General features: G+C 38.5%; 1 protein-coding gene across 5 annotated transcripts in view; it reads right to left on the reverse strand.

Moving 5' to 3' along the window:
* The window catches only part of PDLIM5 (PDZ and LIM domain 5), a 203336-nt gene that overhangs the window by 19620 nt on the left and 164959 nt on the right, over positions 1–18757 (reverse strand). For all 5 annotated transcript variants that reach the window (XM_006762297.2, XM_006762296.2, XM_006762295.2 and 2 more), the window contains one exon: positions 1271–1445. In XM_006762297.2, the coding sequence (XP_006762360.2) occupies positions 1271–1445 (175 nt within the window). The remainder of the gene's footprint in view (positions 1–1270; positions 1446–18757) is intronic.

Raw genomic sequence — 18757 nt, forward strand, 5'->3', positions numbered from 1 at the left:
CTGATTTCTCCTCTTCCCATAACCACTGCCACTGCTACCATTGCTCCTGGCTAATTCCTAGTAGCAGGCACTACTCTCCATAGAAAATACAAACAGCTTACAAAATATCGTATTATGATTCCATTTCTGTAAACAACATCGGTCCTGAGTTTGTTTTAAATGTGTGAATTAAAATACTAACAGTGGCTAGCTTAGGAAGTGGAATTATGAGTGAATTTTTGCTTTCAGCTTTTCTATATTTTTGGTATGTCACAATGAACATGGACTACCTTTAAAATATAAAAGCTATTTTATTTTTAATCACTTATTATTTAATAGTGGGTTCAGGAGAAGCGTATTCATATTTGGTTCTTAAAGTATTGAAGCTTCTTGGGCTCCATTGTAACTAGACACATAATCCTAAGCAATAATTATGTAATAGACGAAGGGAAAATACAAGTTAAGTCTCAACCTTAGAGAAACCATTGTTTGCACTATGTCAAAACAGGATAAATTAAAAACAAGGGGAGAGCATGAGCAGTCATTTCAACTGATCATTTGCGACTGCCAACAAGGCAACTCACGAAGGCAACAGGTCCTGCTGGTGGGATCCCTGCAGTCAACACTCACACCTAAGCCTCGGCACATTTTAAAAGCCACTTATTAAGAAATGCTCTGAGGGTTAATAAGTGCCAGTGCAGTGCACTCACTTAAGATCTCTGGGCCTTTACCTATGTGGAATTTAAAAGACAATAAAGTAAGATTTGGATAAAAATATTATAAAGAAGCAAGTTGTGATGTAATCTAAAATTTAAAGCATTTATATGCATATGTAGACCGGAGGTAATTATACCAGTGCTTAGGTCTTCAAAAACCCAATCTTTTTTCCTATAGGACTCAAAGTTCTTTATTTTATGTCACCAGTTATTTTTCATCTAAATGGAAGTCCTCACTTTTGTAATTTGCAAAGTAACGAAGTTCAGCTAAATGATCTTCAGGGTCCCTTTGAGTCTTAACATTTTATTATTATTTGAAAGGCCACATTAGTCATTATTTTTCCTTAGGAATAAATAACTGAAAAAAAAGGTATTTTTAGTTTTAATTTCAAGGGTCCAGAATTACTTTTCACTATAATAAATTCTAACAAATATATTCATATTTATCTACTTCAATAATAACATTTACATAGAAATGTGGCAAGAATAATATTGCGAATCTTTCAGAAAATAAAATATAAATAAAAATCAACATTCTTATTAAGTACTCCCGAGAAATTCCAAAAACAACCAACCTGATGACCTGGTTGCAGTGAGCGCACATGGGAGTCCGTTTCCCTGCTGGGATGTGCTCTGCTCTTTGCACGAAGGTGTCCTGGTCGCTTGGCTGGGGCTGCCCCCCAGCGGAGTTGGCTGAGGCCACTGCTCCTGAGGAAGTGGAACTATTTGAGATTCTTCCAGTGGAAGGTGCTAGGGATTAAAACACAGAAAAATCAGAATGAGAATAAGACAAATATAAACTTTCTCTAATAAATAATAATAATAATAATAGTAGTATTTTAAAAAATAATCTACTCACTGTCTTATTCACTCACACACTCACTCACATATAAGGAGAGGTTATGTACCAAACACTGGACTGTGATTACAGAGATTAATAGAAATGAAAATCAAGGGTTACAACACAAAGAGTTATGACAGATGCATGCATGGCATGTTGCAGAAAACATAAATACTTCTGTATCCAGGGGGAGATAGTTAAGGTATTGACAACAAGGTATTTCTAGTCATATAGACATCTCTGCTAAGTGTTAATTAGATTTCACTTGAACTATATCACAGGTACATTAAAACTCTCAGTGGCTTGAAAATAACAATTCTATATTGTTATCTATATTCTCCTCCTATATTCTCTAAGGAGACTGTACAGTCAGTCACCCAGTCATATAAGGTAGCTATGAAAAATCATCCTAGGACCTTCTTCTCCCTCATCTGTGGTTGTAATGGGTTCTGTTAATTTTATTTCACAATAATTCTTAGTTTTGCCCTCTCATCTCCATTCCTACAACACTGTCCTGGTTTAGGTCCTCAATGTCTGCCACCAGGACTAGCTATACCAACTTGACGTCCTCCACAAATGCATCCTCCCAACTGCCACCGAAGACTGCAGTCTGGCCTGATCACAGACCCACTTGTAGGATTTCCCTGCTCTTTGAGCACTGAATGTAGTATAAACTTCTATTCACCACATGCAGGTTCACCAGCGGTCTCCGCCGGGTCTGCCACGTCATCTTCCACTACTGCCTTTCACTTTGTGCTACAGCAACACCTAACTGCCTCACTTTTTCTTGTGAACAGGTCTTCACTGTCATTTCTCTATGCTTCTTCCTCTTTACCTAGTAACAACTACTTATTAAGAGTCAGCCCAAAAGCCAATTGCTCCAAAAATTCTCCTTGAATTACCCTCTCCCTGCTGCCCCTTCTGTTTCTCTTCCATGTTCACATAGTTTTCTGTGAATGATTTTATTATTGCTTCTACTACACATATCTGTGTCTTTTGTTCTCCAACCAGCTAATAAGCTCCCTGAGGGCAGTGACTGTCTTATTCATTACCCTCACATCTAATACAGTGCCTGGAATAAATAAACAAATGAATGAATGAACGAATAAACTGGAACCAATACATAAGTGAATGAATGCAAAACTGTAAAGACTGAAACCAACAGAAGGCTATAGCTCCTTACCCACAGGCAATTAAAATGTAATGGGAGAGAAAAAAAAACATATATTAAAAAGGTTTAAAAGGAACAACTTTTAAGAAAAGCATGCAGAGCCCTAGCTGGTTTGCCTCAGTGGTTGGAGTGTCAGCCGAGACTGAAGGGTCCGGGATTCAATTCTGGTCAAGGGCACGTATCTCAGCTGCAGGCTCAATCCCGGCCCCAGTCAGGGCATGTACAGAAGTCAACCAATCTATGTGTCTCTCTCACATCGATGTTTCTCTCTCTGCCTCTCCCCCTCCCTTCCACTCTCTCTAAAAATCAATGGAAAAATATCCTCAGGTGAGGATTAACAAAAAAATAAGAAAAAAAGAAGCACGTACAATACAAATTAACAAATTAGTGTATGTATATATACAAGTGTGTCTATTGACAGGATCTATATTAAAGGTGTGGTCAAAACTGCATGAGACTAATTAGGATAATGGAAGGGACAATTCTCCCTCCCAGAATAGAGCCTGTCAGCAATGACATGCAAGTACAGAGCCGGAAACCATGCATTTATAAACACTTCGCACGTCTCCTGCGGAGCTCCGCCTGGCACTCGAGCTGTGAAATGGCACTTTACAGGCCAGGGAACTCGACTCTTGCCCATGTTTTAAATGAGTCCACTGGACTAGGAATATGTGTTCATTCTCTTAAACTCACACTTTCTCTTCTAGAAATGGGAAAGAAAATTACTATCACATTCACTGTGAACACTCTCTTCCTTGTCACCTCATTTACTCACACAGTGCAACCGGGGGTCCTCCATTTCTGTATCAAGTCTGATTTCTCTTGGAGCACCAGATAAGCACTTCAATGCCTGATCTTGCCTGTACGTTCAGGACATACAGTGTATTTCACCTTCTTCCGCACATTGCCAGCTCTTCCCCTAAGAACTCCCATGGGTGAATTTTCCCACTTACTCAGACATGGCCCTCTACCTCCCTGACACGGTCCCCACATGCTAACAAGGGTTTCATTTTAACAGTCTGCAAGGTCTGTCTCTTGTTGCTAATCCGAACCCATCCTCTATCCCTTGAGTCCTGGTTTGAATCCCGGCAGCCCGGACCATTACAAGTCTCCTAAGCAGTCTCTCTGCTACACTCTCTTCTTCAACCTCTTCTGCTAAGTTCTTTTCCCAAATACACTAGTCTGGCCACATATTCTTTTTTAGAAAGCTTTCAGTAATTCCCTGCTATGAACTATTTGCTGTCCTAACAGTCCAGCCCCTTAGTGAGCAAGCTCCAATCTAACAACCTGGTCTTTTATGATCACCTGCATCCTTGCCGTCATCATCATACTTGATTTTATTTATTTAATATTTAACTTGTGCTGGCACTATTCTCAAATCCTTACAACAGCCCTATGATTTGGGCACGATCAGCACCACTCCTTTACTCTGAGTTCAAACACAGAATAAAAGGCAGTCCTGAAACCAGGCGGTTTGTGCTCTTAACCACTGTGCTGTAGTCTAGACAGTGTCCCTTGAACTTGCCATGTCATCCCCTGCCTCTATGATCCTCAGCCAATGAAAGGGCCCTTTCTCCTCTGATACTCAGTTTTTCCATTCTGTGAGGCCACAGATGTTCCATTTTTGTCCCCAGTATTCCCTGAACACTCCAGCTAGAAGTGCTCTCTTGCTCCCCTTAATATCTATTAACACTCCCACCTGTATAATTTATTTGTTATTAATCAGTAGGTCCTATAATGCCTTTTCCTTATTAAGTCAATTACGAACTCTTAAAATTATAAGGACAAACTATATATTCCTTTCTAGCCACTACCAGAAAACTGCCTTAAAAACAGAAGTCAAAAAATTACTGCTTAATCAAGTAAATGAAAAAGGGAAGGTTCTGAATCACTTTCATTTTGCCCTTTTAAAAGGAAACTATAAAGATAGAGGCTTTTAAAATGTGTATTGGGTTCAGGATTTCAAACAGTGGGAAAGCTACCAATTGAAAAATCTGAAAATGAGACCTCAAAGAGAGTCCAACCCTTTCATCTACCATATGCCTTTATTTTATCACATTATCTATGCATAAGCCCTAAAGTCCCGAGTCACTGAGACAGTTTTAGCAATGAAAGCGTGTAGTAATTCTGCATCAGTCATTGTAAAATGGGACATAACCCATCTGGCCCCATGCCTCAAGGAGAAGGTACATGGGGAACAAACTTATTTAACATGAGAAGCCGTTCTTAAACTTGAAACATCTGACCATCTTAACATATAAAAAGGCTCTAAGCTCACTGCTGTTCCCTGCTTGTGAAGAAAGCTTTGCTTTCTGTGACTGCCCCATTTTCGCCACGTTGGATAAGACCGAAGTTCTCACACCTCCGTTTTGTTGCCGTGTTGCTAGCACACTGGCCCGCACACAAAGCTACCCAAACCTGTTAATTGCCAGGCCCTGAACACGTCCAAGCCCCAGTTATTTCCCATATGAATAAAGTGATGATGTTTCATTTCTTCAGATTGAATTTCTCACTACCCTAGCACAGAATGGGCAACTTTTGAGCCATCCGGTGCCAGCCGGCCTCTGCTCGCTTGGCTTCCTGGGACAGGGAGGTGTAAAAGGTGAGGTCTTGGGTGTGGGCAAACAGCACAAAAGGAGCCCTGCTTCCTTTAGAATCTGTAGAGCACTGAGCTACCATATAGAGCAAACAGTCTTCCATGGGTAACAGTGATAAAACTACTTCAAATTTATTGAACCTGTTCTAAAAATCAACCACTTTAAGGTAGAAAAAAAAATACATTTCTTTAGAGATAACAGCTTAAAGATGACAATCTACGTATTTGTAATAAAAGGGTTTTTTTTTCTCTTAAATACTAGTAGAGCTATTAAATAAGAACATGGAATTAGCCCATTTCATAAGCTAAGGTTCTTAGTCACAAAAAATTTAAGTGACTTACACTAACTGAATAATGAATGAGCCCATAAAGGGTCACAACGGGAACCTTGGGAAGTTTTTAACCTTACTCTCAAGATACTTTTATTAAATCTGGCTTCGTTTATGGCTAATCTCTACCCCATTAGGTTCTTGTTTAAAAATATTTTTTCCTCTTGTATCAGATACATTTCAGCACCACAAAGCTCATCTAGAAATTGAGAGTCACTAACTACTTTCCAAACCCAGTACTGGTGAGAATACCTTCTATTCACTTTAGAATGGTAAGTGAGTCTAAAGTTTTCAATGACATGCATTCCTAATTATTCTATGCCTTTGTTTTTTAGCACTGACAGTCAAACCTAAAATTACAAAGATTATCATTAAATAAGTAAACATAAATTAGTGGGAACACCCAGAAGCATAATAGACTACTTTCTTAGTGTATACAGTAAGATGTAAAGTTGTCAAATTAATCGGTAAAATATACTCCTAAAAAAAAAAAAAAGCTTAAGCAACAACAGATACTGCTCTTACTAGATGCAGTGCTTTTAATTGCTGAACATATCATTCAGTAGAACAAGTTTGGTGCTGGAACGTGAACTGCTCACAATGCAAAAAATGCTTAACTTGATGACTTCTTACCAGCTCCACAGTACATCCTGGTCCAAACCATTATCATCTCTTGTTTGGCTTATTACAGTTACTGCCTCTAGATTTTTACTTCCACACTTGCCAACCACACAGAGGCCAGTAAAAACTAAGTCAGATTACGCTGCTACTCTGCTCAAAACCCTCCAATTTTTCCTCCCAAGTTAGAACTAAAACCAAAGCTCCTACAGAATCTGACTCCTGCTATCTCCCTGCCCTGATCTGCCCCTCTCCTCTCTGCCCACTACATATGATCCACACTGGCTTCCCTACTATTCCTCTCAATGGCCAGCATACTCCTGGCTCAGGGCTTTTGTCCTTTCCGTTCCTCTGTCTGGAAATATTTCCCAAACTTTTGCATGGCTTATTCCCGCACTACCTTCAGGTCTCTACTCAAAGGCCATTTTATCAATATGGCTTTCTCTGACCATCCTATATAAACAGCATCCCCTCCCCACAAACCACATTCCCTGTACTCCTTAACTGGATTACCTTCCTCCTTAGCATTTATCTAACCTATTTTACCGGCTTTTTACTATCTATCTCTTCACACTTTGAGGCCAAGGACACTGTATTTTATTTGTTGCATAGCAGTCTTTGGCATATTGCTTAATAAATCTTTGTTTAGAGAATGAATGACTCCAGCCCAAAATAATTATCTTCCCACTAAAAGAAACTAGACTTTTTAGAGAAACTGTTGACTTGAGGACTGGGACAAAAAATGAACAAGGAATGTCTAGAATATCTTGTCAAATTAGAAAGCTATCAGGGAGTACTACAGTTGCATCAAATGGAGTTGGCAACGCAGATTAAGACAGTTTCTGCATTAATAAGAATAACAACTCCAAAAGATCTAAATGCTTCCAATATGTTCAAACCCAGGAGCTCACAATTCTGGATTTTCTTTAAATTGCATTGGTCAGCTTTAGAGGATGCTAAGGACCCAAATCTTAATTTTAAAAACCAGCAAAATGTAATACAGGGAAAGAACCAAGCTTTAACAAAGTATTGCCTCATCATTGATCATGTGTCATCTATATCCCTCACACTCCCTTGCATCTCTGAACTATTTTGAAGCAAATTCAAGATTTATCATTTAATATAGACTATTTCTGTATGATCTCTATGAGAACTCTTTTTAAAAAACCTAACCATAATACCATTATTGCATCTAAAATAACAACCTCAAATAACCAATCAATTTTCAACTTTTTTCAGATTGCCCTCTGTATTAGTTTTCTACTAGATTGAGCTAAAGGAACTGATTCCAGAGTCGTCAGCATATTGCTAACATTTGAGGCTGTGGGAGTTAATGAGATTGCTCTAGGAAAGAGTAACATGAAAACAGAAGAGCTTCCAAGGTATAAGGCAAGAAACAAATACAAAGAGAGAGGCAGTTTGAGAAAAACGAGCAGAGAGAATCATGGAAGGCAGAGGAGGAGAGTGGACAATTAGACAATGTGGGATCCAAGACCACATCTGCCTGACTCCTAAGCCTTTGTCCCTATGCAATCATCCATCAAATACTTATCATGTGCCTTCTGTGAGTCAATCGAAATATGAAGGCAGATCTCCATAAATGTGATCTAACCCAGGAAGTACTAACTTCTGGACCAGTTTAGAAGGAGGGGATAATGGTAATTGTGATGATTAATTTCTCCTATTTGAATTTCTTTAATAAACTTGGTAAGACAGATTAAGGAATAATAGATGAAAAAATTGTTTTTCATTTGCCCTGATGCCTAACATGCTTAGATTATCACTTTTAAAACTTTCCTGTATTTTATAAGCTATTAATTTCCTACAGAGATGTTTCTTTCTTTCCTTAAACCTGGCTGCCGATATTTTTCAGCCATTATAATCAATGGCTGCAAAGTCCTTGAACTAAAACATAAAAAATATAAAGCTAGATATTTCACATTTTGAGAACATTTAAGAGGCTTTATATAAACTGCTTCAGAAATGATAATATAATTATAGATCTAATACTACTTTTACTGAGGACAAACAGGCTTGAAACATTAGAATTCTGTATCCATTTTGTTGCACACTCTATATTGGTCTAAATATTTCAACTACTACATCTGAATTAAGATTCAGCAGCAGAAAATGTAAATTGAGGGATAACCATACTATATACTTTTAAAAATCCTATATTTCATTCTTATTAAGTCTGAAATGAGGCTATCAAGAATACTAATGTCCCCCCACCCCCAAAAAGAAGAGAGACAAATACTGACAGCCCTGACAAGACAGAGGTCACCTGTGAAGTTTTATGGTGTGAAAAACAACTGTTCAACTGCAAGGGGCGCTCCTGTTATAAACGGAAGCTAATGCTGTCCTCAGAGCAACGACTGGGCTACATCAAAGTGACATTCTGGCACTCTTGGGGAGATAACGTGCTGTAAATCAGCATCTCAGAGAGTATGTGCACAAAGGCACGGTAGAAATTTTACACATACTAAATTGGGTAGCAGCGATGGCCACACACTTGCACACCACCGTGCTCAGCCAGTGCTTTCTTCCTCCCATCCCCAGCCAGCTCCAACAGATGGTGGCCAGGGAAGCATAGAATCTGTGCATTTTTTCTGTCAAGCTCCTTATGTTGAAAGTATAAACAACAGCCTACTCTCCATAACCCAGGCATGAAACTGTATCCAGTACAAATAGAAAAGGTTTAAAGTTAAGCCAAGATCTAGGATCAGAGGGAAGTACATTCTGGAGAGGTTTCTGCAAATTTTATTAAATGGAATCAAGGAGTTTTTAATTCAATGATTAAAAGCAAAACTGGACAGATTAAACTATTATCATTTCTCTAAGCAGTAGAGAATGCTGGTATGTATGCCATAAAGAATTGGAACAGGTGCGCCCAAGACTAAGTATCAAATATTTCCGCAACTTCAGGAGGTTAGTTTCTTCCATTAGCAACCAGCCTTTCAACTCTAAGAACTCAGATTAAATTGGATCTAGAATGTCTTAATTAAAGTGAGTGTGGGGACTTGGGTAAGGTTCCATTCTCTTCTTTTTTCATTTGTTGCATTACACATCATCAACATTTGGGAAACACAGTCCTGCCTTTTTCTCTTCCTAACTGACCTGAGCAATAAAACTTTCATGTGGTTAGTTACAACTAAACGAAGCCCAGTCTGTATCTTGTAAAGCAGGGGTCCTCAAACTTTTTAAACAGGGGGCCAGTTCACTGTCCCTTAGACCGTTGGCGGGCTGGACTATAGTTTAAAAAAAAACTATGAACAAATTCCTATGCACACTGCACACATCTTATTCTGAAGTAAAAAAACAAAATGGGAACAAATACAATATTTGTATTTGCATGTGGCCCGCGGGCCGTAGTTTGAGGACCCCTGTTGAAAAGAGATGAAATACTGGTAATAAAATATCTGGTTTACCACTGTTCATTAAAAATCAACAAATGATTTATCACTTATAGTAGTTTCTAAATAATCTCAATATCACTGTCCCAACTTCAATTTTTGTAATAGAAAGACAAATCCATGCTCTACCCAGCAGCAGACAATATGCTCCTGTGAAAGAGCAGGGAGAGAGGTAATGGGTTAGAAGGGAAAAAAAATTTTTTTTAAATAAAAAAAAAATAAAATAGAAAAAAAACCTCAGATAAAGTATTTTAAAAACTAAAACAAATATGAAGCATGGTTCATGACCTCAGGAATGCTGAAGAGAATCACTGGTGACTGCATGAAGACTGTGTAATCTAAGAAGTTATTTAACACTAGAGGCCCAGTGCACGAAATTCGTGCATGGGTATGGTCCCTAGCGGCTGCCGGCCGGGGTCCTCCCTTCCCATGGTTGGCTGGCCAGCTCCGCTCCCTGGTCAAACTCCTGGTCAAACTCCCAGTCGAGGGGACAATTTGCACATTAGGCTTTTATTATATAGGATATAACATTTCTAGAATTTTGCTCGTATTTGGAGTTCTGATATATCTTATTTCCAAAAGAGTATGAAAGCCAAATTGGGCTTGGCTTTTACCATTGTCCTACTGATGTTCATCTACGTAAGTGAGAAAGTAGCCTAACCTCATAAATAAAGAAGAAAAGTCCCTCAGGTTTGAATTGCTCATACATAAAATTCTTTTAATTTGAGCAACAAAAAACTGAAGCAGAAAAGGGAAGAATACTTAAGTAGATTTCCTCATGTCAAGCAATATCAATAACTGTAAAATTTAAAACCTGGGTTACTTTTTACATTTCTATTACCACTACTAATTCTCTAAGATATCTATCTCTCTTAATTAAAGTCATTAGATCCCTGAAATAAATACAATTTTATTATCATTATCCAAAGTTATGTTTGAATTTCACATCTTTTAAGAAAGCAGAGAACATTGCTGAGCTATTTTTTGCTGGAGGAAGCAGTATATATAGCGAAACAGTGATGTTAAGATACCTTGTTCCGATCATTTCTGGCTGTGTGAACTTAGAAATGTCATCATCCTGGGTCTTAGTTTCCCCAATTGTAAAACAGCAATCATAACAACTCCCTCCAAGTGTGAGAGAGTTAAATGAGGTAGTATAAGTAAAGGGAGGACTTACAGTTCCTTGAATGTGTAAGATTTGCTGCATAAATGTCAATTATTACTACACTCTCTTACCTGGGTAAAAAAAAATAAAGTGTCCATGCACTCATTCAACAACTACTTAGAGGATACAAACAGTAATTTAGATATAGGAACCCATCTGGTATGAATGATACACCCAAGAGAATAAGATTCCTGTCCCAGAAGAGTTTAAAGAGACAACAAAGTGCCTTACTGCTCATTGGTATTATCCAGAGTGCCCATGACACCCAATACAGTTTGCGTCTATTGTGCAGAATTGTCAAGCATAATTTTTCTTATTCCTAGTTTAAACCTATGGTTGTCAATGTTTTTTCTGTAAATGACCAGAAAATAAATATTTTAGATTTTGTGGGCCATATGATTTATGTTGAAACTACTCAGCTCTGCTATTGTAGCACAAAGGAGCCTTAGACAACATGCAAACAAATGAGTATGGCTGTGCTTCAATAAAGCTTTATTTACAAAACCAGGTGGTGGCCCAGATGTGACGAAGGGCCAGTTTGCTAACCTCTGGTATAAACCAGATGCATCAATTAATAAAAAGTATTAATTCTTTGTTAAAAGCACATATGAGTAAATCCAGGTATTTTTCCTTACAAAAGATGTAACATTTTAATCTCAGGTTGAAAGGAAAATGGGGAGAAAGACGAGCTTTTACAATGTGCACTGGAAAGCTTCCAACATGGAAATAAATTCCAATAAGACAACATTTAGAAGAAAAGAAAGGAGGCAGCTCATGGCTGTTACTTTTTTCTCCTGAGAGTCGTGATTCTAAACAAAAATCTACTTGCTATATAAAGAGATATAGCATATCTACATGCTTCACACCAAGGTTTTGACAATGGACAGCTCCAGCCAGGCCTTTGTGGCCAGTGGACTGTTTAGTTTAATGATGTCAAAAAGCAGGGGAGCAGATGGCAATAAAACATTATTAGAAGAGATGAAACATAAGCAACTGGTAGCAGTTTACTTATTCATATAAAAATTTAAAAATGGAACCAATAAATCTATCCATCTTAGCTAAGCAAATCTAGTTATCTCGATTTATTACTGCAGCGTAAAGCCTACAATGAAATTTGGGATGGTTGGAGAAACAGTAATTTCCTTTCTCACCCCTATCTCCTTTAGACTTCAAATAAAAGATAGAATTTATATCCACTTACAACTGAGATGCACATCATTCAGTTTTTGATCTAATCAGATCTCACAAATATATCTGAGTCTTCCTTGAAAAAAATCCCTACAAAGAATGTAAGATCTCTCCAAAGCTCTTTCCGTAACGAATAAATAAGCTTTTCTTTATTTCTAAAATGTAGCACACATCAGAGGCAGAGTATAATAAAGGGTCCTGCTAACTAGAATCTTAGCTAAATTTAAAGAATTGACTTTAGATGCAAAGAAAATGTTACTTGAAACATCTTAATAGTTGTTAGTCACAAGTTTATCCTCCCTATGTAAGGCAATAATCCTTTCTACACTACCACTAAGAGATTCAGTTCCCCTTAAATATATTCATTGATGTTATCTTCTGACACAGGAGAATGCACTACTTAGTCAGAATAACTGGGTTCAAATCACTAAAGGACCCTGGACAACTCTTTGACTTCCCTTAGACTCTGTTAGCCTCATTGGTATAATGATGTACATTTAAATTTTTCATAGTCTTATCTGATTGTACACTCCAAATAAAAAAGATACTTTTAAATAGCGAAAGAATTATATGCCCAGCTGGTATGGCTCAGTGACTGAGTGTCAACCCAGGAATCAAGAGGTCACCAGTTCGATTCCTGGTCAGGGCACATGCCTGAGTTGCGGACTCCATCCCCAGTAGGGGGTGTGTAGGAGGCAGCCAAATAATGATGTTTCTTTCTCATCAATGTTTCTATCTCTCTATCCCTCTCTCTCTAAAAATCAATAAAAACATAAAAAATATTGAAAGAATTATAAAACCAATTATTACTACCTACCATTTTACTGTTAAATGAGGTTGGCTGCCCCCTTCAAGGCTACCCATTATATTCCTGAGTTCGAAATGCCCAAATAAGGATGGTAAGTAAAGTTAACTATTCATTTTGAAAAGTAACTTTGCGTCTTTTGCCATTTTTTTATTTCACCCCCCAAAAAGTTGTTTCCCTAAAATACCTACAAATGATCTCAACTTTTCTGTTGACAAATTACTTGTACTGTGCTTCTTCAAATCACAATTTATATTTTACAAAAGAATCACCGATTTTTACAAATCTGTCAATTAAGAGCTCCTGCCTTTACTACATATATTAAAACTATTTCATAAAGAAAAAGCAATTCACTAATAAAAAGTTTATATACCTATTACATGATACATATAAAGGGAATAATGCCCTACATAGAATATAGGGAAATTAATATTTGTTCAATATGGAGTATCAGAGGTTAAGCATGCCTACTAATAAATGTTAAAATACTATGAGTGTACTGAGTATGTCACCATATCAGCTAAATGCGCCCGTAATTTTCTCAGTGGAATGTCTGCCTCCATGGACACATTTAATAATAAAAGTAAAATAAAATAAAATAAATCCACGACTTTCTTGCCAACATCGCAGGACATAAGAATAAACAGGGAGTTATGTGTATATATGGTTAAAGAACACATGAAGGTAGCATTATTTTATTATGCTATAAGTACAGCTAATGAAAACAGCTAAAAAAGAAAGTATTTCAGCACAGCTAGGTAACTAACTACAGTGAAAGAAAAAAAAACAAAGTTGTGTGTGTTTTTTCCAATGGCTCTATGAAATAGTCACATTTTTTTACAGAAAACTGAGATTAAAGTATTAGCCAATATTGTAAAGATTGCTCAATGAGTTTTTGGGTAAAAAATCATATGTTGTATACTAAACATTTATAGTGGCAATACATTTAAGTATTATTACAAATGCTCTCACAATCAACATATTTTGAAAGTGGAAAAGAAGAAAAAACCTGTAATTAATGAAAAAAATGTAACGCCTATCTACAGATAAAGCTTTCTGTACTACATACAAATGATAAGCATGTAATTTTTGACCAACAGGGTTCTACAGAATTTTTCTTCTTTTGTCTTGGAAGAATCAATCCTTTCTCTATCTCATCTTTGTTTCCATGGCAACATGTACAACATGTAGTATAAGTACTTCGTGCAAAGACAAGCAGTACAAGGAGGATCATGCCAAAGTTACCAATCTCATATCTGCAGATATAAAGAATGAAAAGAGTCAATATTTAGAAAACACTAATTTCGAGGAAATAAATGCACTCCCCTTAGGAAATGCTATAAAAATAGTTATGTTATAAAAGTAAACTTTAACTTATTTCTCCAGTACAAGATGCAATCCACTCAGACTTATATTTTATAACTAGACACATTACATTTAAAAAACTAAAGATACATTCAACCAGTTTTCCTGCCATAATCAGACTTACTTACAATGAAATATAGTTTCTTCAAACTGAATATATTCTCTACCGTTTTAATAGAAGATACATTATACTCAGTAGGGAATAAGGCTCCCTGGAAGAGCAATGGCTAGAACGTGCATCCCAGTCAGGTGAGAGTGTAAGCACTGGCATACTCTTGCCCCTCGAATGCTCTTCACTGCCACTCCCACTGTCATTGCCCAGGGTAATACTCCTTATCATCCTGTCTATGTTGGATTACCTCAGCACCTCTTAGAGCAAGCACGTCAAACTCGGGCCGCATGTGGCCCACAACGAACATTTTTGTGGCCCAGCCAATATAATGGTATATAAGAAATATTTTAATAAAAATTTCGTAACTTAATTTTTATAATATCCTGTTATAAATAATCCTACATAATAAGAGGTAATAAGCAAACTGACTGTCACGCCCTCACAACGTGGCCACCCCATGTGGTCACAACATGGCCATACTCATGTCATCACAAGATGGCTGGCAGGGGAGGGCAGTTGTGGGCAACCAGGCTGGCAGGGGAGGGCAGTTAGGGGTAACTGGCAGGGGAGGGCAGTTGGGAGTGACCAGGCCAGCAGGGGAAGGCGGTTGGGGGCAAGTGGCCAGCAGGGGAGCAGTTAGGCGTCGATCAGGATGGCAGGGGAGTGGTTAGGGGGTGATCAGGCTGGCAGGCAGAAGCGGTTAGGGGCAATCAGGCAGGGAGGCAAGACAGGGGCAATCAGGCAGGCAGGCAAGCAGTTGGGAGCCAGCAGTTCTGGATTGTGAGAGGGATGTCTCACTGCCGGGATGTCCCACAGGGTTCAGGCCTAAACGGCAGTCGGACATTCCCTGAGGGGTCCCAGATTGTTCAAGAAAAATATTAATTTTTATTAAAGTGTTCTATTATTTTACATTTAACGATTACTCATTTATTTCAGCCTTTTGTATTCAGCATATCTCTATCGAAATAAACTTACATTTCTATGAAAATTGAAGCTTTTGTTTTTTTGTGGCCCACATAAACTCAAACCTTGTTTATTTGGCCTGTGTTAGCCTTTGAGTTTGACATGCTTGTCTTAGAGAGTCTCCAGGGCACCAATCTTAATCTTTTACACAGAGATCATAATGATCTTTTACAAAGCAAATCTGATTGTGCCACTCTCCCGTTTACAAATCTTTTAATAGCTTCCTTTCCACATTAATCCATACTGCTGACTTTCAAAGCCCTTTCTGACCAGGCTCCCAGTAACCCGTCCAACCTTCCTTTTGACTACTAGGCAACACTGAACATACCAAACTACTTGCCCTTTTTCAGAAGCCAAGTTCTCTGTGAGCTTTTGCATATGCTGTTCCCTCTTCCACCTTGGCCTCTTCCTAAAAATATTCATGGGGTATTCACTACATGTGATTTTACTTCAGACACAACCATTAACACTGTATTCCTGCATAAAATTTGACTCCATCATAAAAAGGGACATATTCTACCTCAAGATTGTATCACTGAATATTACTGGTCCTTTAGAATGATCCAGACCTCCACGCCTTCTGACCTGGGCCTTATAATCTGATTTAACTCGTTGCATTGTTTTTGTGGATTTCTGTTATTTACTGATGCTTTGTATCCAAGTTAATTTTCCCACAGCGACAAAATGGGTGAACATTCCTTAATATTTCCTCTGCACTCCACTGCTTGGTTCCTTATATGCCATAAATTTCCACATTTTTGAGGGGGGAAAAATGCTACCATAGAGCTTCAGATCTATTATTAATTTTTTTAATTAGTGAAAATTAATAAAGTTCTAGTACTGCCTATAGTCACAACTATTAAGTCTTACAAGGGTTTAGTGCTTCAAGGAGAGTGAAGTCCCCTTGCCCTTAAGCAATCTGTGTATTTTTAATGGCAGCTTTTGGCAGACAGCACGTCCACCTTCGTTCAATGACTATTGTGGCAATTTCAAGTCTGGTAGGGAAAAAAGAATATTTTGGGAATCCCTCAAATTATATGAAGATGTAAAAAACAAGACAAACTGACCTGCCCACCCATTCATTTATTCCCTCTTTGACACTTACGTAGGGCCTATAAACTGAGCCAGGTATTGTTTTGATGCAGTATAACAAAGACTAGTAAGACTTGGTCCCTGTCCTTAAGGGAGTCTAAACACAGCAGTAAAAGACAAATTTGTAAATAATTAAAGTCATCATGATGAATGCCATAATAAGACCATCATCAAACAGAAAGGACCAGCAACTAGTTATAGGGCTCAAGAAAGGTTCACAAAGGAGATAACATCCTATATAATAAAAGAGTAATATGCAAATTAACCCTCACTCCATCACAAAGATGGCGGTGGCCATGGGGCTGGAGCGAGAAAGAGGCTCGGGTTGCCCCCGGCAATGGAGGAAGCCAAGCTTCCCACCTGCCCTGGCCAGCCCTGAGCTCTGCTCAAGGCTACAAAGTTTCAATTACAGAAAATAAATAAACCCCAGATACCTGCTTCCAGCCACCGTGGCCTCCAGTCAAGGAAATGCTGGGAGCCACCGTTGCCAGGGGCAACCCAGGCTTCGAGTGGGGCCAAGGCTACAAAGCTTCAATTATAGAAGTTAAATAAATCCAAGATACCTGCTTCCAGCCAGTGGGTGTGGCCAGCCTGAAAACGGCCATCAGCCCCTCACCCAGGCTAGCTAGGTACCCCAGTGGGGACCCCCATCCTGATCCAGGACACCCTTTAGGGAAAACCAGCCAGCCCCCACCCATGCAACAGACCTCTATCCTATTGCTCCCTGCTGGCAAGTGGACATCCCCTGAGGGCTCCTGGGCTGCCAGAGAGATGTCTGACTGCCAGCTTAGGCCCAGTCCCCTGGGGAGCAGGTGAACATCCCCCGAGGGCCCCCAGACTGCGAGAGGGCACAGGCCAGGCTGAGGGACTCCCCCAACTGCACAAATTTTTGTGCACCGGGCCTCTAGTCTGGTCATAAAGAGTGAACAGAAATGTTCAGGGGGAGAAGGGTATAAAATGCAAAAGCATGCCAAAGAAAAGGAGCCGCTTGTGCAAAGCACAGAGGTATGTGCCCAAGGAATGGTAAGACCTGATGAAGCTGAAGAAGGCTGGCACAGGTTGTAAAGGGACTGTACGCCTTGTTAAGAAGCCAAACATTTAGTGTGTGGGCAGCATGGACCCCAAACATTTTCAAGCAGGAAGTCACATGAGAACTGTTTTGTTGGGTGATAACAGTATAAATTATTGATGCTATTCTGAAAAAAGAATAAAGGGGTGAAAACTTAACCTTTTTTGAGTATTCTCTATGTATCAAGCACTTTGTTCTACCACGTGAGCTTCACAAGAAAGCTCTAAGGGGCTTTGTTACCTTTATTTTAACAGATAAACAAATTGAAGGCTTAAAATACTCCACCTGGGGAACATCCCTGGCCTTCTGAAATTGAACTCCGGGGGGTGGGCATTCCTATTCTTCAGAACCTAGCAGGGGACAACCTAGGTGGGCTCAATGGACAATAGGCCTGAGCTAGCAAAGCACTTATATTCAAACAAATCAGGCATCCTCATTTTGTATACAATTAAACTAAAGTTGGAAAACTGATGTGCTTCCAATATATAATGGCTCTTTATGGCTCTAATACTGGGTTTGGGAAAAACACCTGACTAGATTGGGTAAGATAGTAATATTTTATACATATATTTGCATTGAATGAACTAATCTGGTACCCATAACCTAAACAGAATCTAGGAAAAACATTACACAGCAGATTAGGTCACCTACATAAATACAAGAACATATTTTTAAACTTATACCACTGCATTTACAAAGGTCTTGAAAATATCTAACCACTTAAAATTATATATAAGAAGAAGTTTTCAAACATTACAAAATCTATTAGACATACAAACATAGTGAATTAAAATATAAGTTTAAAAAAGTATATATCCCCAATTCTGAAAAATGACAAGAAGAATCTCGCCTATTTTTCTAGATCAAGTCAAATTTCTAAAGGGACTATTGCTTCTGAATTATGGAAGTCTAACCAAAGATACAGGTGAGTCAAAAGTAGTTTTGCTCGCTTATGTAAAATTCAAGCTTGGATTCTAACTTCTTTTGTATCTTAATTCTTTCGTGCATACTATGAACTTTTCAACGTTTTGCATCCTAAAATATTCAGCGCTCTTTTTAATATATAATTGATTTCAGAGAGAGGAAGGGAGAGGGAGAGATAGGAACATCAATGATGAGAAAGAATCATTGGAAGTGAAAATGTGGAAAAACCAAGATGGCGGCATAGGTAAACACTGGAGTTAGCTGCCTCGAACAACCACTTCAAAAATACAACTAAAAGACGGAACGGACATTGCCCAGAACCATAGGAAGACTGGCTGAGGGGAAATTCTTCAACTCGAAGGAAAGAGAACAGCATACGAGACTCAGAGGAGGCGCAGGGCTGGACACACC

Source organism: Myotis davidii, unplaced genomic scaffold, assembly GCF_000327345.1.
Source record: "Myotis davidii unplaced genomic scaffold, ASM32734v1 scaffold958, whole genome shotgun sequence".
Taxonomy (NCBI): domain Eukaryota; kingdom Metazoa; phylum Chordata; class Mammalia; order Chiroptera; family Vespertilionidae; genus Myotis; species Myotis davidii.